Genomic DNA, 24,917 nt, shown 5'->3' with positions numbered 1-24,917 from the left:
ATCTCATTATCTCTAGCTGCTTTATCCTGTTCTACAGGGTCACAGGCAAGCTGGAGCCTATCCCAGCTGACTACGGGCGAAAGGCGGGGTACACCCTGGACAAGTCGCCAGGTCATCGCAGGGCTGACACATAGACACAGACAACCATTCACACTCACATTCAGACCTACGGTCAATTTAGAGTCACTAGTTAACCTAACCTGCATGTCTTTGGATTGTGGGGGAAACCGGAGCACCCGGAGGAAACCCATGCGGACACGGGGAGAACATGCAAACTCCGCACAGAAAGGCCCTCGACGGCCACGGGGCTCAAACCCGGACCTTCTTGCTGTGAGGCGACAGTGCTAACCACTACACCATATATATATATATATATATATATATATATATATATATATATATATATATATATATATATATATATACTCCTGACTGTGATCTGTGATGGCTCATTTGATCCAGAACAGAAAAATTGCTATTTATTATAGTTCTCATATACCAAAATGAAGGCTATTTCTTATTGTCTAAAAGTCTTTCTCCACAGCCACACTGCTTCATTTTTATCTTTAAGCACTAAAAGTTAATTTTCAGTTATTTTCTGTCACAATGACTATGTAAAATACTGTTAAACAAAAAAGTCAAACAGTCATTCTGAGTCAGGCTAATTGTTCCTGCAGGTCCATCTCACTGACAGGTCTAGTCACCTGGCTGAAATTATCATTATAATTCTCACATACTTTATGCAATACTGCCTATTAGTTTAAGGAATAACGTAGTGTACAGTTTATCCTGAAAGTTTCTTGAACCATTCTTGTACAAAAGCAACTGTTTACTGTTTAAAAGCTGCTGTCTGTACGCTCACACTAGAGTTTGATGAAAAAATGGGGAAAAAATCAGCCATCTTTACTTTAAGACAAAGGGCGGAGATAACGTTTGAAGAAGTTAGCTGGGTTGATTCCTAAATGCCTCGCTACTATCTATATTGGAGCACTACAGTGGGATATGAAATGATGGTCTTCTGCAGCCTAAGTAGTCTACTACATGGTCAATAATATTATCGTATGATTCAGGCTATAGTAAGGAAAACCGTTCGCCCAATGTGTAAACATCACAAGGGTAAGTTTATAACATTTGTTCATCAAAATGAGGCCACAGTTCGTTAGTTTTATTATATTAAATTATATATATTATATGTGTATGTAGTATATATTTTACAGTTATTAAACTCTAGTGTCCATAAATGGGCATTTTGTAGTAAAGATGCTGCTTTAGGAACTTTTCTTTTCTCAGATCTGGTGTTGGTTTGGTTTGAGCTCTGCTTTTGGATTTGTAAAATAAATTATAGTCAGATTTGTGTTGAAACTTTGCTGAAATTGTATGTAAGAAGCACATTTATAGAGCAGGGTTTTACTCTGGCACGGGTTTAAAAACCCACACTTACCGAAACACAGCCAGATTTTTATATTAATAATGCTACTATATAATTACTATCATTATACTATAACTATAATAATGATCATTTTCACCCCTGGCGCTCTTTAATCTCTCTGTCTCTCTCTCTCTCTCTCTCTCTGTTTCTCTTCCTGTTGTTCATTTTTATTTGTTTGAGCACTTCCTTTTGTATGCAACTTACTTTATTTGAAATGGGACAATAGTCTGTTTTGTTAAATATAACTGTCTGATATATGACTATTCCAAGGGTGCACAAACTTCTTCACACGTCTCTGAGTAGACCAAAAACAGCCCAACAAAAACACGTGTGCAGATTTTCTTCCCAGAATGAGAGTTTCATTTAAGGAGAGTTTGTGAACTATGTTTTGTTGATGGAATATTAACATATAATTAGGCATGAACAGTCTAGTACTAAACACTGTGCCTTACATAAATATTCACCCCCTTCAACTTTTCCACAGTGTTACAGTGTGGAACTAAAATGAACTTTTTACTATTTCATTTACACAATCTGAATATATAATTTTCTTTAAAGCTTTTCCCACACTTGTAGATAGGTTGAGCCAATAGGTTTAAAGTGCATATCCTGGGCCAATTTATTTTTTTTTAATATGAAAGTATGTCCCTTTACACACTCATCCAGAAGGGTAATTTTGCACAAGGCCATCTGTCTACAGCAGAAAAAATAAAATAACAAAACACGTCTGGAAAAATCCCAAGGGAGTCTGGAGCCAGATTCGTGACGTCACCTGCGGAAGCGCCAGCAGGCTGAGAGAGCTTGCACGGTTTCAGTCAGTGCGTTTACATGCACATCCAACTCAAGCTACTGTCGGTAATCGAGCTAAGGGTCCCAGCAGGGGTGCCAGAGAAATCCAATCCTACATGCACACAAGGAAATCGAGCTATTGTGTGAGGTACATTGTGCACCCGAGCCATAGGTGGCGCTACACACCCCATCGTGTTGGTACACTTCCGGTTGTCGTCATGAAGAAGAGCTATTCAAGAGTATAAACAAAGTTATCCGTGTTCACAAGTTCCGTGCTCAAGCTGTTAGGCTTGCTCTAACAGACTGTATGACTACAAACTGTCCTGCGCAGACCACTTATTTTGACAACTTATTTTGCACAATTGTATATTTTTCTAAAGTCCATTTTTTGCTTACAAAAAAATATTTTTTTTGCTTACAATTTAACTTATGTCTTAATAAGCACAAAAAAAGTTCAATTGTTTTGTTTTTATTGACATTCTTCAGATGTTGGACATATATATATATATATATACATACACACACACACACACACACACACACAAATACAATGACTTGTTTATGTACACAATTCACAGCTATGCAACAGCTGTACAGATGTATTTGATGATACAGTAAGTGAGCTAAATTTTAACAGTGCAAACAATGCCACAAAAAGAAAAGATTCATGCTGTTGTCATGATTCGTTGTCATGCCGACCGAGGCTGTTGTGTTTCCCGCTTGTGGTCTCGTCACTCGTCACTTCCGGAAGGGGCAGTGCTGAAGTAAGTAGCTCGAATACGTAGCTCGATAGGGTAGGGCTGTGCGATATATCGAATATACTCGATGTATCGCCGAAAATTCTGTGTGCGATACATAAAATTATTATATTGTAACTATCGAGTATTTTATGGTCATCTTCCGACTTGCGTTCGTTTCGTGTTTGTTGTGTTTGTTTAAAACCTTTCCCGGTGGTTTTCTCCCTGTCCCTCAGGCAGTAACGTGAGAGACTGCCTAAGGGTAAAGAAAACAATAACGTCACGCACTCGCCAACCAATCCCGGGCGACATCTCGGTGCTGAAAGGAACTTCCGGGAAGATTTTCTAGTTTCGGTTGTGTTGCCAGATTGGGCAGTTTTAAGCGCGTTTTGGCGGGTTTTGAACATATTTTGGGATGGAAAACGTCAGCAGTATCTGGCAGCACTGCCGGCGGGAAGATTTCCTGGTTCCGGTTTACAGCGCTGACTCAGTTCGTGCAATCGCTGGTGTTGCATAGGCTACCGTGTAAGCTCTGTCAATTTCAGCGACAAATTAAAAATGGAAGCGGATGAATTGGTTCCTAAAAGAACTAGTAAGGGGTCAGTCATCTGGCATTTTTTGGATATCGCGAGGAGGACGTGGAACAGCAAATGCCAGTTTGTAAAGTGTGCAAAAAAAACCCCGTCATCACGAAAGGCAGCAGCCGGAATTATACACATCTGAGAGGCAGAGCCAGAAAACACTCAGTTCAAAAGTGTGCAAAGAGAAAAATGATGTTTTGCAGATCTCTCTCTTCTCTCCCTCAATCTCTCTCTCTGTTGTGAATGTTCCAGTGGTTCTCAGTAGTCAGGTTAATAGCTTAGAGATCTATTTTTTAAAATAATTTAATGAATGAGCACTTTTCTTATTTAGGCTAAATGTCTTTCTCAGTGTTGAGCTTGCACTTTATTGATTTGAGCTCTGAGCAGCTCTGTATTGTTTTGCCCCTTTGTTGCAATTTTCAAGATTGTTTTTGCAGTTTGTGCCACATCTTTGTTGAATAAAAATAGTCTTATTTCAATTCAATTGTGATTAATCACTAACATGAAAATTTAAAATGCGTTGTTGAAAACCACCTGTAAAGTTAACCAAGAATGTTATTTAATCTGCAGGGATTGTAGTGAAAACAGTAAAGAGTAAGTTAGATTTCATGGGGTACTTTAGAGGAGATTTCAATATATCGAGATATATATCGCATATCGTGAAACGGAGAAAATGTATCGGGATATTCATTTTTTCCCATATCGCACAGCCCTACAATAGGGTATACATGCACTAAGTAGCTCGGCAGAAATTGCATAATCTAGGTCGTGTAGCTCGATTCCGAGAAATCAAGTTCGGTTCAATTTCAGCCGAATTAAGGTGTATACATGGCATTTTGAACTTCGATTTCAGTCGAGCAACGGCGGAAATTCAATTCTCTCTATGTGCATGTAAACGCACTGAGTGTATAGCCTGTGTAGACCAAGTTTAGCAGCTAGCGATTTTACATTGAAATATGGAATTGTCACCTGAGCGCAATGTTACTTCACCTTTGGATGAAGAATATAATGAGATGTCAGAATGATTTCTTACCCTGGCAACAGTCAACTTGTGAATCGTCGATTTTCTTGGTCTTTCTTGGTCCTCGGCTTCCAGGTGCCTGTCCAGTCTTTTGGAAAACGATGAGTACTAATCCCATCAAGATTGGTGTTGCTACACCCTCCTACAATACATCTGTTAACCATTTTAATAATTACATGATAACGTTGAAGAAATTTGCAGAAAACCACCAGGTCGTTTTCTCATAAACAAACCAGCGCTGACGTAGGATTCAGAAGGAGGCGTCCCGCACACGACGTCACGAAAATCAATGTTTGCCGGGAAATCCAAATGCCAAGTTTTTTCAGAGGCAGACCAATTCGCCTCAAATGGCTTGATTTCAACTGAATTTTTCTGGTATTGTGCAAGGTAAAAAAATTGCACAAAATGCAAAACATGACAGATATTTGACCAAAGTTTAATATAAAATAGGAGAATTACATTGATCTTGCTCCTGAATTTACCCATGATATGCATTTTAAGAGCCTTGCCCAAGGGCCCAACAGGGGCAGTTTGGCAGTGCTAGGGCTCGAACCCTCTGACTCTCTAATCAATAATCCAGAGCCATAACCTGTTGAGCCACCACTGCCTTATATAATCATTTTTTGAATTGTGGCACACTGGTTAATTAAAAAAAAAACTTTTATTTTAAAAAACCATAAGTAAACCTGTGAATGTTTATTCATTATGGTTACGTTTACATTACAACCCTCATTGTTCAATTCAGATTTTTTTTTTTTTGCTCAAATCAGATTTGCCCATCTTGACAGTTCACTTCCATAATTACAAGTAATATGTATCTAACTGTAATGTGAACACATCTGTCCTCCGAAATGGTACACATGTACAAATTGAAAAACACCATATTTGTGATAACATCACAAAAACCTCGTATTTGTGACATGACTCATGGTATTAAAGCCAACTGAATGGACACACTAGTTGCTGTAGTTCTCCATTGTTGTTTTGCCACACTGTCGGTGCTGGCTGATGAAGACAGCGTGTGAATATGGGCCAAAACCCATATGAATAACAATCTGACCATTCTCATGTACGTAAGTCACATGACCAGGAATATTTCTCTGATGTAGGACCACATATAAAAGTGACTCATATCTGATTTGAAAAAAATCAGATATTTGTGTCCACACAGCCCTGAAAACATCAGATCTGTGTCACATTATGGCAAAAATAAAAAAATAGGTAACCTATGGGTACATGTAGCTACTGCTTATAAATAAAATTGATTTCTGATCCCATGTCCATACAGTAAATATAGCATATATATTTACTCTGTGAGGCAGTAGCCACAAAAATGAAGCGTAATCCAAAAATGAACAATTTAAAAATCATAGAAATAAAATATCCCAAGTGTCTGTACTTTATATTATTCTACTCTTACCTCTTACAGTTTTCGAAACTGAAACCTCCGAACCGAGGCTGACATACGCACGCTGTCGCCATGACCCAAACTCTTATTTCCCGGAAAAGGCCCGGCACTAGAGCTCAGTGGTCTCAATACTCTTTTCAACAACTTCCTGTAACAACTCAGAAGTGCATTGCAGCTACATCACACATGGGATCACTGGCCGAAGAAGGCAAGGAAAGGGGAACAACCTGGAGTATATTTTAGAATAGGAACGCACTTTCCATCGGTAATAAGCATAAACATGTCTGAAAGCGATTTCTTTAGTCTAGTCCATTTATTTCGAACAGTGAACCGAATTGTATACACTCACCGGCCATTTTAATAGGAACACCTGTATGCATATGTGTATGCACAGTGCGCTATTGTTACACTCATTCTTACATTCTTACTACACAATGACATAGTGGCTCCTGCCTCTATGAGGCAGTAGCCACAAAAAACATATTTGGAACCACATTCAGACTGGTAATGTGAACATAGCCTTTGTGTAAGAGCGTTGCATTTTAACATCGGAGCACAAGACATCATTCACACATATGCCAAGAAAATATTTCATTTTTTTTCTAATAAAAATGGCAGATGAATTAATTGACACATGCATCTGAAATGACTGACAATAATATATATGTTTTGAACTCTTCAATGTTAACAGCCCCTTCCCCGAACACACATTAGTCATTTTTGAGCAGTCCCCTAATCTCAACTTGGTTTTCCCACTTGCCATCACGTTCTGTCAAGGTAACTGGAGGATGATTTGAGTTCATTCATGTGAAATAAAATCAGTCAATGTACGTTTGACTTAGCTAATGTTACACAATTGTATAGTTGAGTTAACATGAATTAACTACAGTGTCTTGCAAAAGTTTTCATCCCCCTTGGTGTTTGTCCTGTTTTGTCGCATTACAAACTGGAGTTAAAATGGATTTTTGGGGGTGAGCACCATTTGATTTACACAAAATGCCTACCACTTCAAAGGTGCAAATTGTTGTTTTCTTGTGACATAAACAATAATTAAGATAAAAAAAAAAAAACAGAAATCTGGAGTGTGAATAGGTATTCATCCCCCAAAATCAATACTTGGTAGAGGCAACTTTTTCTGGAATTATAGCTGCAACTCTCTCGGGGTATGTCTCGATTAGCTAAGCACATCTAGCCACTGGGATTTTTGCCCATTCCTCAAGGCGAAACTGCTCCAGCTCCATCAAGTTTGATGGGTTGTGTTGGTGTACAGCAATCTTCAAGTTATGCCACAGATTCTCAATTGAATTGAGGTCTGGGCTTTGACTGGGCCATTCCAATACATTTTAAATGTTTCCCTTTAAACCATTCCAGTGTAGCTTTAGCAGTATGTTTAGAGTCCCAGTCTCAAACATCTAGCTGACTCAAACAGGTTTTCCTCCAGAATTGCCCTGTATTTAGTGCCATCCATCTTTCTTTCAGTCTTGACAAGCTTTCTTTTTCCTGCAGCTTTGACCCTGCAGATGAAAAATATCCCCACAGCATGATGCTGCCACCACCATGCTTCACTGTAGGAATGATGTTCTCAGGGTGTTGGGAAGCTTTGGGTTTGTGCCACACATGGCATTTCCCATGATGGCCAAAAAGTTCAATTTTAGTCTCATCTAACCAGAGAATCTTCTTCCTTGTGTTTGGGGAGTCTGCCACATGCTGTTATGCAAACTCCAGACATGTTTTCTTATTTTTTTTCTTAAAGCAATGGCTTTTTTCTGGCCACTCTTCCATAAAGCCCCGCTCTGAGGAGTGTACAGCGTAAAGTGGTCCTATGGACAGATACTCCCATCTCCACTGTGGATCTTTGCAGCTCCTTCTTTGGTGTCTTTGTTGTATCTCTGATTAATGCCCTCCTTGCCCAGTTTGTAAGTTTTGGTGGGCGGCCTTCTCTTGTCAGGTTTGTAGTGGTGACATATTCTTTCCATTTTGCTATAATGGATTTAATGGTGCTCCCTGGGATATTGAAAGTTTGGGATATTTTTTTATAACCCAACCCTGATCTATACTTCTCCACAACTTTGTCTCTGACCTGTTTGGAGGCTCCTTGGTTTTCATGTTGCTTGCTTAGTAGTGTTGCAGAGTCAGGGTCCTTCCAGAACAGGTTGATTTATACAGACATCATGTGACAGATCATGTGACACTTTGACTGCACACAGGTGGATCGTAATCAACTAATTATGTGACTTATGAAGTGAATTGGTTGGACCAGCTCTTATTTAGGGGTTTCATACGAAAGGGGGTGAATACCTATGCACACTCCAGATTTCTGTTTTTTCATCTTAATTATAGTTTTTATCACACACACACCAAAAAAAAAGTGCACCTTTAAAGGAACAGTCCACCGTACTTCCATAATGAAATATGCTCTTATCTGAATTGAGACGAGCTGCTCCATACCTCTCCGAGCTTTGCGCGACCTCCCAGTCAGTCAGACGCGCTGTCACTCCTGTTAGCAATGTAGCTAGGCTCAGTATGGCCAATGGTATTTTTTGGGGCTGTAGTTAGATGCGACCAAACTCTTCCGCGTTTTTCCTGTTTACATAGGTTTATATGACCAGTGATATGAAACAAGTTCAGTTACACAAATTGAAACGTAGCGATTTTCTATGCTATGGAAAGTCCGCACTATAATGACAGGCGTACTAACACCTTCTGCGCGTTTCGGCAGCGCATTGATATCTGAGCTCCGTATCAATGCGCTGCCGAAGCGCGCAGAAGGTGTTAGTACGCCTGTCATTATAGTGCGGACTTTCCATAGCATAGAAAATCGCTACGTTTCAATTTGTGTAACTGAACTTGTTTCATGTCACTGGTCATATAAACCTATGTAAACAGGAAAAACGCGGAAGAGTTTGGTCGCATCTAACTACAGCCCCAAAAAATACCATTGGCCATACTGAGCCTAGCTACATTGCTAACGGGAGTGACAGCGCGTCTGACTGCGTCTGACTGACTGGGAGGTCGCGCAAAGCTCGGAGAGGTACGGAGCAGCTCGTCTCAATTCAGATAAGAGCATATTTCATTATGGAAGTACAGTGGACTGTTCCTTTAAAGCTGTAGGCATGTTGTGTAAATCAAATGGTGCTAACCCCCCCAAAATCCATTTTAATTCCATCTTGTAATGCAACAAAACAGGACAAACACCAAGGGGGATGAATACTTTTGCAAGACACTGTATATTTATTAGGATGTCACCAAAAATCTTTAGCTGAAAAGGAACTTGGGGTTGTTGGTTGAAAGAGAAAAAGACTAAGAATTTCTTCTGAAAAAAAAATGTTTGACAATAAGGTGTCAAATGTAACGCTTTTTTTTTAAAATTCATAATTCAAAATTGCAGCAATAAGAAGAACGTACAGGGACCAAATGCAACACTTTACCTAAATGCTGTTTGTTGCTTTTGCTGTCTTGTGCCAGTCAGCATAGACATGTTCAGACAGGTTGAGCAGCAGTACAACAGTAAAAGTGTCAGGGTGACTTTTACGAGTGTGTTTACGAGTGACATCAGACAAGCTGTTTGTTACAATTTACTGCGTTTTACTGCCTGACTTTTTCCTACGTTTACTGAGTCTCTCACTTGCCTTTTGGCAAACTCTAAATGGGATTTCATATACATATAATAGCTTTCTTCTCGCCACTCTTCCATAAAACCCAGCTTTGTGGAGGGTCCAGGCTAAGGTTATGGTTATAGTTTTTACAACCACACCCTGATTGATACTTTTCCAGAACTTTGTCTCAGACTTATTTTGACCGATTCTTGGTCTTTGAGATCCTGTTTATTTAGTTTTGTTTTCTGATGGCAACTGGTTGCACCAGAACTAATTTAGGGGTTTCCTTTTTTTAATACTTCAAATGGGATGATGAATACTTATGCAAGGCACTATAGTTATTTATATTGTACCTGAAATGCTACATGCATCGAGAATGTTAGTGTCATCATGTTATCTCACTCTTCACTATGAACTCCAACTCATTTGTATTTGTTCATTCGAAGGACACTTTTATCCAAACCATCTGTGAGTTCAGTTTAGTTGTATGAACAGACAAACAGGATGAACAGGTAAAGCATGTGTAAAGTGTTAAAGTACAACCCCACGTCAGAAAAAGTTGGGACGGTATGTTGAAATTAATACTGAAAACAATGATTTGTAAATAATCTTTGACCTGTATTGCACTCAGAACAATACAACAGCACATTATTTGATGTTTTACCTCATGAATTTTACCACTTTATAATGTTGCCATTCCTTAAAAGATGTTGAGGGACTGAAGACACCAAGTGATAAAGTGTTTCAGATGTTATTTTGTCCCTTTCTTCCTGCAAACATGTGTTAAGGTGTGCAGCAGTACAGGGTCACCATTGTCTCATTTTTTCATTTCAAAATTCACCACACATTCTCTGTTGGGGACAGAAGGGACAGGCACCCTCTTCTTCCACAGCCATTCCTTTGTAATTGTGTGCAGAATATGGTTTTGCATTGTGTTGCTGAAATATCCCTGGAAAAGATGTTGTCTTGAAGGCAGCAAATGTTGCTCCAAAGTGTCAGTGTACTTTTCTGCATTAATGCTACCATCACAGAAGTGTAAGTTACCTTTGCCAAGAGCACTGACACAACCCCATACCATGACAGACCCTGGGTTTTGGACTTGTTGCTGGTAACAGTCTATATGATCCTTTTCATCTTTGGTCCGGAGCACACGATGTCCATTTCTTACAAAAAAGGCCTGGAATACTGATTCATCTGACCACAATATACATTTCCACTGTGTGATGGTCCATCCCAGATGCCTCTGAGTCCAGAGGAGTCAACTGTGCTCCTGGACACAGTTAACATAAAGTTTCCTTTGTGCACAGTAAATTTTAACTGGCATTTGTGGCTGTAGCTCTGTATTGTAGTGCTTGACAAAGGTTTGCCAAAGTAATCCCGAGCCCATGTGGTTATATCAGCTATACTCGTAGATGAATGATGGTTTTTGATGCAGTGCCATCTGAGGGATCAGACATCACAGGTGTTCAGCTTAGGCTTGTGCACTTGCCCTTTATGCACCAAAATTCCTCCAGATTCCTCGAATCATTGAATGATATTATGCACCATAGATGGTGAAATATCCAAATCCCTTCTGAGTTTTCTTTGAGGAACATTGTTTTTAAAAATTTCAATAATTTTCTCATGCATTTGTTGACAAAGTGGAGATCCTCGGCCCATCTTTGCTCCTCAAACACTAGGCCTTTCCTGGATATTGATTTTGTGCCACATCATGATTACAGTCACTTGTTGACATCACCTGTTTCAAATTACATTATTGTTTAATTGTTTTACCTCATTACAAACCCTAAATTGCCTGTCGCAACTTTTTTGGAAGGTGTTGCAGGCTTGAAATGCAGTATGTATATTAACAAATGAAATGAAGGTGACCAGACAAAACATGAAATATCTTGGGTTCATGCTGTCTGCAATGAAATACAAGCCAAAGTAAGTTTAGAAATCACTGCTTTCTTTTTTTTTCATTTCCATACTGTCCCAATTTTTTCTCATGTGGGGTTTTATAAATGATAGAATGATAATCTTGCAACTTGCAATAATAATAATGATACACAGTAATGACAGTAGAATATGAGCAGTTTGGTAATGGTATGTTAAAGTTGACAGGTTCACTTTCCTATTTATTGTTAAAATGGTAATCAAATGGATATAAATTATCAAAACCCAAAGCAAAAAAAAGGATGACACATAACATGGCATTGATATGTCCTGTATATACCTGTGTGGCTCAGAGAGATGAATGAGGATGCATTTGAGGTCCCTGAAAGGAACGAGTACCGCTACCTTGTTCAAGATGAGGCTGAAGAGGAGGTCCAATATGCCCACCGCTACTACGTCAGCCCATTCCTTCAGGTGTCCCGCAGGTGTATGTTTTTGATTGGTTGTGGCATTCTTGCCCTCCTCACTCTTGCTGCATACCTAGCTTACGTGGCTCAGACTCCACCATCTCGTTACGCTCAAGTGCTCACAGACTGTGGTTTGCTGCATGGGCAAAGGAAAGATGGTGCCTACTCCTTCAAAGGTATCCCATATGCCGTGCCACCTGTTGGTGAACACCGATGGCAACCTCCAGCAGACCTAAAAGCAAATGGAAAGTGCTGGGCTGGCATTTACAATGCCACACATTTTCGTAGCAAGTGTGCCCAGGTATGGCCTCTCAGGGAAGATGGGCATGTGATGGGTCAGGAGGACTGCCTGTACTTGAACGTCTGGACACCCAGCCTGCGGCCTACTGCTGCCCTGCCTGTCATGGTGTGGATCCATGGAGGACACTTGCACATGCTGAGCGGCCAGGAGAAAGGCTACTCGCCCACTGAGGAGCTGGCGAGCCGAACACAAACTGTGTTTGTCAGTCTGAATTACAGGCTTAATGCATTTGGCTTCATGGCTCTGGAGCTACTGAGAAAAGGTTCTCCCACCAATACCTCAGGTCAGTCCTTTCAACACAGCTGTCAGATTAGATCAATATTTGTCCAAACTGTTCAAACCACCTGTCCATCTTGGAGGACTAGTTACAGGAGTTATAGATAAATGTTATTTTTCATAGACTCTAAGTTCTTTGTTATATAACCAGTGTGATTTGGTATAGAATTACAAGCATGGATCATTTATGAACGCAGGGAACTACGGCTTCATGGACCAGATTCAAGCTCTTCACTGGGTTCAAAAAAACATCCATGTGTTCGGCGGAGACCCAAAGAAAGTCACCATATTTGGTCAGAATTCAAATAAGTTTTCTATAAAAGCGATCTCCTTTGGACTTCTTTTGAATGCATACTGTATATACAGTGCAGTTTGTAACTGTTTTTGCCTCTGTACTCCAACATGTTGGATTTAAAACAAACAATAGCTGTGAAGGATGTCATTATTTCACTCATATGTTAGTCGGATGGGATGGTGTGGTGCATTACCACCCTGATGGTGATTATTTTTCTGTAACAGCTAGGGATGTCCATTTCAGATTTTTTTCGTCACTCTTTAATCGACAATTAACCGTTAACCAATAAGAAAATGGAGGCCTATTTAACATGAATGAGTGACCGTGACACCAATACAAAAAATGCTCTAGAAATTAGAAGTGCTTTATCCCCCCCCCGTGCAAACAGTTCATAACTGATGTAAATAATTTGTAAGATGTTGCTAGACTTTGCACTGAACAAAACAGATTAACAAAACGAAACAAACATTTAATGCTTCAGCCAGGCTTAGAGTACTCGAGTCCAAGACTCAGACTCAAGTCTGACTCGTGCCCTAATTTTAAGGACTCATGACTTGACTTGGACTTGAGCACTGATGAATCGGACTTGGATTCGGACTCGTGCATTAACTGCATTAGGACTCGTAAATTGGAGACGAGGACTCTGATTTTTTCTTTATTTTTTGTAAAATGGCATAATAATTTGGCATAAGATATTTATATCTACATTAAGTTTTGTACTAATTTCACGCACGAGTGTCACACCTGCACACCTTGGCACGTGTATGAGAGAGACTCTCGGGCGTGCTCCGGACAGTGCGCACGCCAAGCGGACTCTCATACAACTCGCACCTGCAGAGGATTAAGGCGCAATCAGAGTGCCAATATAAAAACTGTGAAAACACACTTACTTTGCAAAGTATTGAGTTGCATTGCTGACACATTACTGAGCCTTATTTCCTTGAGTTTCTGTTTCTCATCTTTGATTCTGTCTAGTCTATGATAGCCTGTTTGTGCCTCACTCGACCTATTGCCTGTTTCACTGTTTTACGATTTTGCCTGCTGTTCTGGATTGTTTACCTGTCTTTGCTTGTATTAATAAACACACCTTCTGCATTTACATCCGTCTCCCAACCATCTCTGACAGAATACTTCACACTCTCTGACAAAGAGAACGGACATTCACCTGTTCATACGTCATGTTCAGGAACAAACTACCACCACCGTCAAATGGTGCAGTTGGAGTGTTGGACTCGACTCGGATCAATAATGGACTCAACTCGAAATTTTCTTTAATGACTTGGACTTGAACACTGGGGACTCAAGACTGGACTCTGACTCGAGGTTTAGTGACTCAACTACAACACTGCCTCCAGCGCTAAGTGCGCTTAACCAGCAGGTCCGGCAGCCTACGTCTCCCATGTAGGAAAATATTGTAAAACTCAGGCTTATTGAAATGAACAACAAGTGGGCACACTTTCTAATGTATAAGCACGGAGAGTGCTATAATGAAAAGCAGCTCCGCTATCGGGTATATCAATTTATTTAACGATGAACAGCCATCGTTTTAACAAAACGGAAAATTGTGTCACTTTCACACCTCAGGAAAAAAAAACTGTAGCCTATTTCAACCCAGACAATTTGTTTACTGATTTTTATTCAGAAATAGTAATATGTTGACATGCTGTGGGGTTAATCTTGTGCGCTCTCTACGTACTGTGAGACCCATGGTGGAGAATACCCGCTCAGATGGCACCAGTGTCTCCGGTATGCTCCTAAAAACCCTCCCCACAGACCACACAAATGGGCAAAATGTCTTTCTCCACCATTAAACAAATCCTCCAAGTTATCTCTGCAGAGTGCCGGGAATCACATCTTCTCCGGCTAACATGGAGAGCAAAGTTGTTGTCCTCCATCACAGAATGCTTATGGATGTTTACTTCACAAGTGGTACCGCATTGCAGTTGTACTACTGCCTAATGGTTAGAGAAACAGCTTTAAGACCAAAAGGTTGCTGGTTCTATTCCCTGGACCAGCAGGATTGGCTTAAGTGCCCTTGAGCAAGGCATCTAACCCCCAACTGCTCTGGCAAGAGTGGTGGCGTACCTTGTCTGATTAGCCAATGGAAAACTGATGATGCGATCATCAGTTGGGGCATTGAACCTGACCAACTGAACTGATATTTCAACGCTGCACGACTTAGCTGCCATATAACTTCGTAGTCCTTTCAGTCAAAATGGTCCTAAACACTACTTCTTTTGGCTCATTTCATTTCGCTCAGACTGAAAATATAGTTTTATAGTTATTAATTCTACAGTCTATAGCCTGTAGACACCTGTATTGGTTGCACGTGTCCATACGCCTACATGAATTGATAGGCTGTAGGCTGTAATGTTAGGCCCTGTCCCATATTTTTACCTTCTTTACATTCTGTGCATGTACCACAATGAAAATGTTTATCTTTTTTTTTTATTTAACTGTTTAACTGATAATATAATAACAGTTAAAACCGTTCTTATCGGTTAAACAGTGAATTCTGAACATCCCTAGTAACAGCACATCCTGAAGAGTTATATTCCTCTTATACTACAGTAATTAGCCAGCAATTACAATTTTTTTTTATTTATTAACGAACGTCATATTATGCTTTTTAACCATTTATAGTTGCAAGTTGTGAAACTTGTGAAGAAAACCTTCTGGACTTACTGTATTCTATAGCAGCAATAAACAATCATTTTTAAAAATATGTTTATTCTTAGTATTCAGTTATGTGGAGCATCTGCTGTACATATCTCTGCTGTTACTATAGAAACAGTAACCTATTAGAGCAAGCAAATTAATATTACCTTGTTTATGTTACACCCAAAACTATTTTCCAAGCCTTGAACAGATTCAAGCATTCAATTGTGTTGTGGTTTAATAATCTCATCTCATTATCTCTAGCCGCTTTATCCTGTTCTACAGGGTCGCAGGCAAGCTGGAGCCTATCCCAGCTGACTACGGGCGAAAGGCGGGGTACACCCTGGACAAGTCGCCAGGTCATCACAGGGCTGACACATAGACACAGACAACCATTCACACTCACATTCACACCTACGGTCAATTTAGAGTCACCAGTTAACCTAACCTGCATGTCTTTGGACTGTGGGGGAAACCGGAGCACCCGGAGGAAACCCACGCGGACACGAGGAGAACATGCAAACTCCGCACAGAAAGGCCCTCGCCGGCCACAGGGCTCAAACTTGGACCTTCTTGCTGTGAGGCGACAGCGCTAACCACTACACCACCGTGCCACCTGGTTTAATAATAATAATAATAATAATAATAATAGTACGCCTTCTGACCAATCAGATTTGAGAATACAACAGTGTGGTGGCATAAACATATTTACAGATTGCACTGTAAACTATGCAGCACTGTCCAGTTACTTTGTATCTATGCCTTAGGGTGGTGAATATGATTTCTCAAAATGGGTCACGTTTTTGGATCATTATGCGTTTTTGTTCCTAGAAAAACTGTTTCTTGTTAACCGATCCCTGCCATTTAATGGACATGTGGCCTTCTGCTTTCACTCCTCAGGCACTTAGAAAGTCCTCCAGACAGTCTCCAAACAGGAAAGATGTTGTGCAACCCTGCATTTCATTTCACAATCTTGACAAAATAGATTTTTATCTAAGAACATGGCCTCCAGGAATGTGTCCCAACAAATCAAATTCACCACATACGGCTTTTTGTGTTGCATGCATTCGCTGCTAAGTTTACCTGACTACATTGTAATGTGCTTCCTTTTCCAATTCTTTTACAAGGAGAAACATCAGTATGGGCTTTGATGCTTTCGCGTCAAGCTAAGGGTTTGTTTCATCGTGCAATTGGAATGAGTTCCTCATTCATGTCTAACAAATCGTTGGACTCAGCCGAACAAGACAATGTTGTGTTCTTGAAGAAAACAGGCTGCCAAGACGCCACCTGCCTTCGAAAGCTTAACATAACTCAGATCCTCCAGGTGAGATACACAGCCAAACCCTGGATCCTGCTCCAACCCATTCCCATCATTTGTTTTCTGTTTCAGGTTCCAAAACACCTGAAACCAGTAATCAATTACAGGATTACCACCATAGCCAGTCTCAAATGCACAGACTTCCACCTGAAAATAAACTCTTCCAGTCAGAGTTTATTTGATTTCAGAACCTTAAATCCAACCTCAGTTTTGTTTTGTCTGGTTTTGTTGGCACTAATAACATTGAGAGAAGTTTTGATTCTGACGATTCCCATCCAGTCAACATTTGTCTTTGGTTCTAGCTTCCAAAATGGATCATTATTCAAGCTTGTGCAGCTGTTGATTACCAGCCATTGGGCTTGATTCAAGCAGGAACTGAGCTTGTGTGTAATGTGTAAACAATGTAAAGAATACCCTTTCTCTTTTTATCTACTCAGGCCATTCCATGGAAGGAATACCCATCCTGGGCAAAAGATGGACTAACAGACATCCCTGTTAAAGGGAAATCATATGGTCCAGTTGCAGTTTTAGATGGTCATGTTCTCTCTACTCATTCATTTAAAGCTTGGGAGAAAGGTGGGTTTTACAATGACGTTCCATTCGTGATTGGAACAGCAGAGCAAGAAACTGACTACAGGTAAATGTTACAGGCTACACTTGTTAGCTTCTTAGCCATCACAACAACACAAAATCATGGCAATAAATTTATTGGTGGGTCTCTGTCTTCTCAACTATTCTCAGTCCACCAATGAACAACATCTCCGTCTGGACCTGGGGCGACTACCGGTGGTTTCTATCAGGTATCCAAGTTAGCGCTATTACTATAATACCTAAAGCCCATATTTTTCTCATCCCCTCTCTCTGTTCCTGTATGTAGAGAAGCTGAGGCCATTTGGAGATGATGTGTGGTCCCAGGCCCTGAAGCTGTACAACAGTTCTGCTCCATGCCCAACCAGTGACCGCTGTCCTGAAAGACTCTACACCACTTTAGTGTCAGATATGAGAGCCAGCTGCCCCAGCAACCACCTGGCCAAGCAAGCTGCAGGTCCTCATAAACCCATCTGCCTTACGACCTTAAAGCGTATACGCAGAGCCATGGCCTCACTTTCGTTTATAAATGCCTTGAGACCTCAAGAATGGCACAGGAATAGTTTTAAGCGTTAACAATAAATCTAATATAGTAATTTTTACGATTAAAGTGATTTATATAGGTAGCGGTCTGAGTGAATGACCTTGATGTCCATAACGTCACAGCAGGAAGTCTATCGGTCTCATTGCCACTTCCGCTATACTAAAACACAGAGCTGACTGCAACTCCGATCCTTCATTTTGACCTAATTTATCGCCATGTCACGTAGATGTGTTACTGGGCGGTACAGCAACATGACAGAAGCTGGATTTACGTTGCATTCATGGCCCAGGTTTTAGTAATTGCCTGAGCCCAGCAGTAATGGCGGAATGCACAGTATGAAGAAAAGTAAATGAGTGGAGCAACTGTCTGATTTCTAAACTGGATATTGCTGCCATCTCGCCCTTATGTGGAAGAAGTGAATGAACGGAGAACTGAACGAACAACTGAAAATCAGATTGTTTCAAAAACAATCGGCTACAATATCAGTCTTCAAGAAGCGAGAACACAGACGGGTAAACTCTGACTCTCATTTGGATAAAAAAAAAACCACGTCGTTTACCTGCATTTAGATTAATACATGTGACTTGTATTGTGTATTTAAGTTACCGGTATAAGATTATTTAATTTGCTTCAGAATGTGATTGTCTCAGTTCATCTGATTATTTAATTAGCCTTTTACGTTTTATCAGTGAAAATGCATGCGTGTACATGTATGTTGCATAAGTTATAACACCTATCCTGTTTTAATGAGCGTCAATCCACAATCAATGAAATCAAATCAGTCTTAGTTGAGCAAGTTGGTAACGGTATTTCTTACTTTCACCATAAATTTTTATTTATATGACTTTGGTCTGTAGCTGTAAAAGGCCTCGGCCTTAAAACCGGTTCCTGCTGTGACGTCATGCACTCAGGGCTGGCTGGCTCAGCGGGGCAGCTCGAATGCCAACTTTGCGGTCAATTTTAACTCTCAAAAATATATATTTTTAATTCCCATTTATGCAGCATACAAGAGTCAAGGATGGAGATACTATCCACTCAGAAATTGATTTAAAAATAAAGGCTCTGCGTATCTCCTTTAAAAAGTCTCCCTTTCTGATATGGTTATTCTCTTATTGTGTGGTGTCATTCCTAAAAATGAGACAAATATTTTTATTCTTATACAGATAGGCTTCACATCTTGCACATCTTGAAAACACTTGGTTTGAACCTTCTTTTTAATATATACCAAGGCTGAGCAACTGGTCCAGCTAGGGATATCAGCCAAAGTTACAGCCCAGTTACATCCCAAAAAAACATACAAAATGACTTTAAAGGGATCCTCCAACTTTATTTTATTTTAACTTATTTTAAGTAAAAGTAGTCGCAGATTTCAAAAATCAAACTTTCATTTTCAGAGGCCAAATAGTGTTCAAGAAAAATGAATTTTCTTTAAAATGCCAGACGGGCTTCCTGCGGTGGTGACGTATGCGATGACGTCAGGTAGTGGTCACTTGGAGCAACTCAGCTGTTTATAGTCTCTGTTTATAGCATAGTTTTGCTAGTTTCACAAGTATTTTACTGAATTTATCAGTTTTTAAGTAAGTATGCCTCATTGTTTAGCATATCAATGCTACAATGATGCTAAAAAGAAAGCACAAGCTGGAACTAGACTGCATTTCCGCAGAGTAAATGCAAAGTGTGCTTGTTCAGCTGTGGCAGAGGGTCATCGACAGAAACTGGATCAGACATGAGACCTCACGCTGCAAAATCTTTTTTCATGTGATCTACAGAAAGTGTGTGTGGCAATGTGTAGTGTGTATAGTATGTGTGGCTGCCCGCTTTAAAATCTCAGTTTTAAGTGGCTCAGCATGCAGATGAGCTCTAAAATCTCTGTTTTAAACCATGTCACACTGTCTTTGTTAATCTACACAGCACCAGCTGTAGATCATGTAAAAAAACAATTTAGAGCGTGAAGTGTCATGTCATGTTGAGTTGAGCCATTTTAAACCAAGATTTTAGTGTGCAGCCATACACACTATGCCACACACACTTTCTGTAGATCATGTGAAAAAAAGATTTTGCAGCACAAGGTCTCATGTCTGATCCAGTTTCTGTCAGTGACACTTTGCCACACACTTTCTGTACAGCAAGTAAAAAAAAAGATTTTGCAGCACGAAGTCTCATGTCTGATTCAGTTTCTGTCGATGACACTTTGCCTCACACACACTATACACACTTTCTGTAGAGCACGTAAAAAAAGATTTTGCTGCACGAAGTCGCATATCTGATTCAGTTTCTGTCGGTGACACTTTGCCACAGCTGATTATGGTGGTGTAAGTGGTTAGCACTGTCGCTTCACAGTAAGAAGGTTTTGGGTTCAAGCCCAGTGGCTGACAGGGGCCTTTCTGAGTGGAGTTTGCATCTTTTCTCTGTGTCTGTGTGGGTTTCCTCCTGGTGCTCTGGTTTCCCCCACAGTCCAAAGACATACGGTTAGGTTAACATGGGACGACCTTGGGCTGAAGTGCCCAAGAGTGGCAGCGTGTATGTGCGCAGCGGCTTTGCTCTCTTTTGATAAACTAAATTTCATTGTACATTTGTGCAGTGACATTAAAGGCATTTTATTCTATTCTGCACACTTTGCATTTTCTCTGTGGAGATGCAGTCTAGTTCTAGCTTGTGCTTTCTTTTTAGCATCATTGTGGCAATTATATGCTTCACAATGAGGCATACTTATTTCAAAACTGATAAATTCAGCAAAATACTTGTAAAACTAGCAAAACTATGCTATGACGTAAACAGAGAATATAAACAGAGGAGTTGCTCCAAGCGACCGCTACATGATGTCATCGCATACGTCACCACCGCAGGAAGCCCGTCTGGCATTTTAAAGAAAATTCATTTTTCTTGAACACTATTTGGTCTCTGAAAATGGAAGTTTGATTTTTGAAATCTGTGACTACTTTTACTTAAAATAAGCTTGAGAATAAATCTGCTGGAGGATTCCTTTAAAGTCGCCCAAAAAGATAGACGTTCACCATGGTGTGCATTTCTGATTTGCAGTATCTGCAATACTTTTTTTTTTTTGTATTGTGGCCTGGTATCTTCACTTCTCACTCTGTAATACCCATTTCTCTCTCAGAATCTTTGCAACATATCTTACAATAGAAATGGTCCTGCGTTATCGTAGAGCCATTGACTGTACTTACACTTTCCCTTTGTTTGCCATAGCCTACAAAGTTTGCTGCACTTGAGTTAAATTTAATTCAGATTATTTGCTATAAAACAAGGGCTTGATCTACATATGCAATTTAAAAAAAAAACCCACCAAAAAAAAAAACAACCAACAATGAACACCACCTGCTGATTTGCTTTGTATACCCACAACCTTGTTCCCAAACTAGTTTCCTCTTCTTCTTTCGGCTGCTACCATTGGGGTCACTACAGTGGATCTGTTCCACATATTTGATTTGGCATAGGTTTTACGCAACCCTCCCCATTCTATTCAGGCTTAGCACTAATTTGTGCAACCCCAGTGGCTGGATATTGTACCTAATCTGCATGTCTTCGAACTCTGGGTGGAAACCCACCTAGATACAGAGAGAACATGCAAACTCCACACAGAAAGACCCCCGTTGGCCACTGGGCTCAAACCCAGAATCTTCTTGCTGTAAGGCGATAGTGCTAACCACTACACCACTGGGTCACCCATGCTCCCAATCTCATCTCATCTCATTATCTCTAGCCGCTTTATCCTGTTCTACAGGGTCGCAGGCAAGCTGGAGCCTATCCCAGCTGACTACGGGCGAAAGGCGGGGTACACCCTGGACAAGTCGCCAGGTCATCACAGGGCTGACACATAAATACAGACAACCATTCACACTCACATTCACACCTACGGTCAATTTAGAGTCACCAGTTAACCTAACCTGCATGTCTTTGGACTGTGGGGGAAACCGGAGCACCCGGAGGAAACCCACGCGGACACGGGGAGAACATGCAAACTCCACACAGAAAGGCCGTCACCGGCCACGGGGCTCGAACCCAGACCTTCTTGCTGTGAGGCGACAGCGCTAACCACTACACCACCGTGCCACCCTGCTCCCAAACTATCCTAAAAAAACATTTTAAAAACATGAGAAAGGATTATTAAAAAGAAAAAAAAAAACACTGGCAACCCAGCTAATTTCTGGGCCAGAAAAATGTCAACAGAAGCCTGAAATGAAGAAATCAACCAGATCAATTGAACGACAGTATTGTGAATCAATTTTTAAGGAGCTTTGAATTTTAATGAGCATTTTTTTTATTCATATGAGCTCAAGTGGAGTTTAATAGATGAACCCTTGTATGGTTTAGGGATCAAATCTGTCCACTTGTACCCAGAAGGCGTTGTGATCTGATGTGGTTTCCATTTCAAAACAAAAATTGGCGGAGCAAGTCATTTATAATTCTAGCAATCAAACATGCCTCCGAGTCATGAGGAAAAGTTAATGAGAATTAGGATGTGTTGAAACCAGCTTTGGTGCGCAAATATAGATTGAGACAAAAGTACGGTCAGTCTATTAAAACCCCTGATTGATGTCACATCTGCCAAGCCTGGACAGATCTGGAGTGAAGTCGGAGTTGAATTGTCATCTTTTATCATAATTTTTGGTTATTTCCAGAGGCCTTGAAGAGCCCTGTGTACCGCTACCTGGTGACCTACACTCCATCCAAAGCAGTCAATTCGTCCACCTTGCTCCCTTATTCAAGCCGCTTCTCCTTCCACATGATGGACAGCTTGGCATTCTTCGGCGGCCTCGAGATGGCACTCGGCACAACGACCTCTAAAGACAAAGCGTTTCAGCAAACGCTAACAAAATACTTCATCCAGTTCGCAAAAGAAGGTGAGAATCATTAGTTGTCTCAGAAACACGCAACAAATGCAGTTATTGAGTATTATTCTATCCACATTCACTGGATATGAGCAGTCGTGCACTCTGATTGGCTACTCTACTACTAGGGTATCAGCCTATATACCGTGAGTAGAGAAAAAGAAAATGGCGGAGCGTTTTGCTGAACCAGAGGATGAAATAAGAACTACTTAAAAACAAAATGCCAAAAAATACAAAAAAAAGCAACAAACATATGGAATAAAAGTATTTGATGGTAAGAACGTATCTTTTTTCATTTTTCAAGAATTATAATAGCATTTTTCACAAATTGCTACTGTCATTTCGCCGGTTTGTTTACATTCTAAGCGGAAATTATTTTGTCGGATGTTTTGTACAAAGTTTTTATTTATCGAATTTGCTAAAAATAACAATAAAAATGCTCTGTTTCTCAAAATCCAGCGAATGTGGAAATCCAGCTCATGTACGACTCGATTTTGTGGAATAACTGTTCAATATTTTCAACTGCTCCAAAAAGAAATAATGTGGCGTTTTCATCTCACAGGTAAAATGCCAGAAGATTGGCCTAAGTTCCCATCCCAGACTGCGATGCTGGATCAGATGCTTTCTGTGGCACAGAATCCTTTAGCAAAGAGATGTACTCTGTGGGAAAAGAATAATTTTTATTCATACGCCTGGATCAACTAATGTGGTTTTATTGGACTCTCGCTTAATTATACGCTTCATTAAACAAATATGCACCAACCATAAACAGCTACAAAAGGAAATCTGGAAATCGTTTTGCATTGCAATGTTAACTCTCTTTTGAGTTGGCCAAAAAAAAGCATGGAGGAAGTATTTTATTTGCACTGAGTCAAGCATATTCTTTATTATGAATCATTAAACAGCAATAAGGGAATGTACATGGTGTTTAGTAAGGAAATAAATTTGCTTGACTCTGCAAAGCATATTATCATATACTTTCTTATAGGGCTGCACAATAATGTCAAAAATCATAAATGATTATTATTACGTTTGCCTAGGGTGTGAGTTGAGCACCAAAGTATTTCCCTTGCACTTTTATTTTTACATTCTGATCTTATATTCCTTTAAATCTTTAAGCTGGATATGAAGGGATTTATTCCTAAAGCGTTCATAGGAGCAGTTATACAAGAAATTTAGTATTCATGAAAATCCTGTAATTTCAGAAAAACATTCGTATCCTACTTGTGGGCCTGAGTGAGGTGCAAACTTACACATAAGATTAACTGATGTAAACTTTGACTTGGTTGACTTCAAATCATATCATTTGTTGGGAATAAGAGTACCATCAGGAACATTTTGTTAAAATCTAGCTGTTTATTTTATTGGGATTCATTAAAAAAAATTCATTAAAACTAGATTTATTCAAATTATAACAAAAGAGATGCCAGCATACTGTATAAACAGAGGACACGTCGGTCTGTGTGTAGCCCGAAGCCGTAAACAAATAGCAAAGCTGATGGAAGATGAGTGAAATGATGTTTACAGACCACAATGATTTTTTTGGAGGACGAAGGCTGGCTTAGAAATTGGCTCAGTTTGCCACAGCATCTTCTTTTAACACTGTGCATGATTTCCAGCATGTCGGTAGTGAGAAAACAATTTTTATAAAATAGCACTTTCTCTGTGTGATGTGTTTGGTGTTTCACATCACTTTTTTTTTTTTTTTACTTTTTCATTCTCATCTCATCTCATTATGATCAAAAAGCAATAGGATTAGCCAAAGCATTAAAGAAAAGCATTTATTTTCTTATTTTTATTTCTGCATTTTTCCTAGTTTTAATTTTTATTCCTTTTCAGCATTTATTTTCTTATTCTTTTGCAGATTTATTCTTTTTATACGGCGCTCCTGTGATTCCACAGGTGCTCGTACACTGCTAGATATTGTTTATTGGTATAGAAGTGAGTCAAAATAACTTCCACTTCTGCCTTTTCCTTCACAATTGTCGCTGTATGTTTCCAACCCTCTGTGCACTTTACCTTTTATGTGGTTTTGTTCATGGCACTTGATGCAAATAAACTGTCTCAGGAACGCGCTGTGCACTTTACAGGTGATCAACATGCACATGAAATCAGAAAATCAGCCTTTCCGAAACATTGGTAAATCCAATGGAAAGTTTTTAATTTGGGTTGGCTTACGCAAGC

At 39.9% G+C, this 24,917-nt stretch overlaps 1 protein-coding gene across 2 annotated transcripts; it reads left to right on the top strand.

Moving 5' to 3' along the window:
- The first annotated feature begins 959 nt into the window (after positions 1–959).
- On the top strand, positions 960–24,804 carry si:ch211-71n6.4 (fumonisin B1 esterase). 2 transcript variants are annotated; one of them, XM_060923404.1, is made up of 10 exons: positions 960–1,116; positions 11,378–11,487; positions 11,790–12,487; positions 12,678–12,773; positions 16,561–16,757; positions 17,189–17,388; positions 17,493–17,551; positions 17,629–17,796; positions 22,524–22,745; positions 23,296–24,804. In XM_060923404.1, the coding sequence occupies exons 2-10, from the start codon at positions 11,420–11,422 to the stop codon at positions 23,436–23,438; spliced, it is 1,851 nt and encodes a 616-aa protein (XP_060779387.1). In that variant the 5' UTR covers positions 960–1,116; positions 11,378–11,419; the 3' UTR covers positions 23,439–24,804. The 2 variants fall into 2 exon arrangements, with proteins under 2 accessions (XP_060779387.1, XP_060779388.1); XM_060923405.1 differs by lacking the exon at positions 11,378–11,487 and having other exon boundaries at positions 961–1,116.
- Positions 24,805–24,917: the final 113 nt, after the last annotated feature.

This window comes from Neoarius graeffei, chromosome 6 (assembly GCF_027579695.1).
Source record: "Neoarius graeffei isolate fNeoGra1 chromosome 6, fNeoGra1.pri, whole genome shotgun sequence".
In the NCBI taxonomy this organism is placed as follows: domain Eukaryota; kingdom Metazoa; phylum Chordata; class Actinopteri; order Siluriformes; family Ariidae; genus Neoarius; species Neoarius graeffei.
This window is presented reverse-complemented; position numbering and strand designations above follow the sequence as displayed.

What these genes read in the sequence shown, in the direction of transcription:
- si:ch211-71n6.4 (XM_060923404.1), top strand. Translation starts at nt 11,420, where the DNA reads ATGAAGGTGACCAGACAAAACATGAAATATCTTGGGTTCATGCTGTCT. An exon ending in GCAATGAAATACAAGCCAAA is followed by an intron (nt 11,488 to 11,789) that starts GTAAGTTTAGAA and finishes TGTGTGGCTCAG; the next exon opens with AGAGATGAATGAGGATGCAT. An exon ending in TTCTCCCACCAATACCTCAG is followed by an intron (nt 12,488 to 12,677) that starts GTCAGTCCTTTC and finishes TTATGAACGCAG; the next exon opens with GGAACTACGGCTTCATGGAC.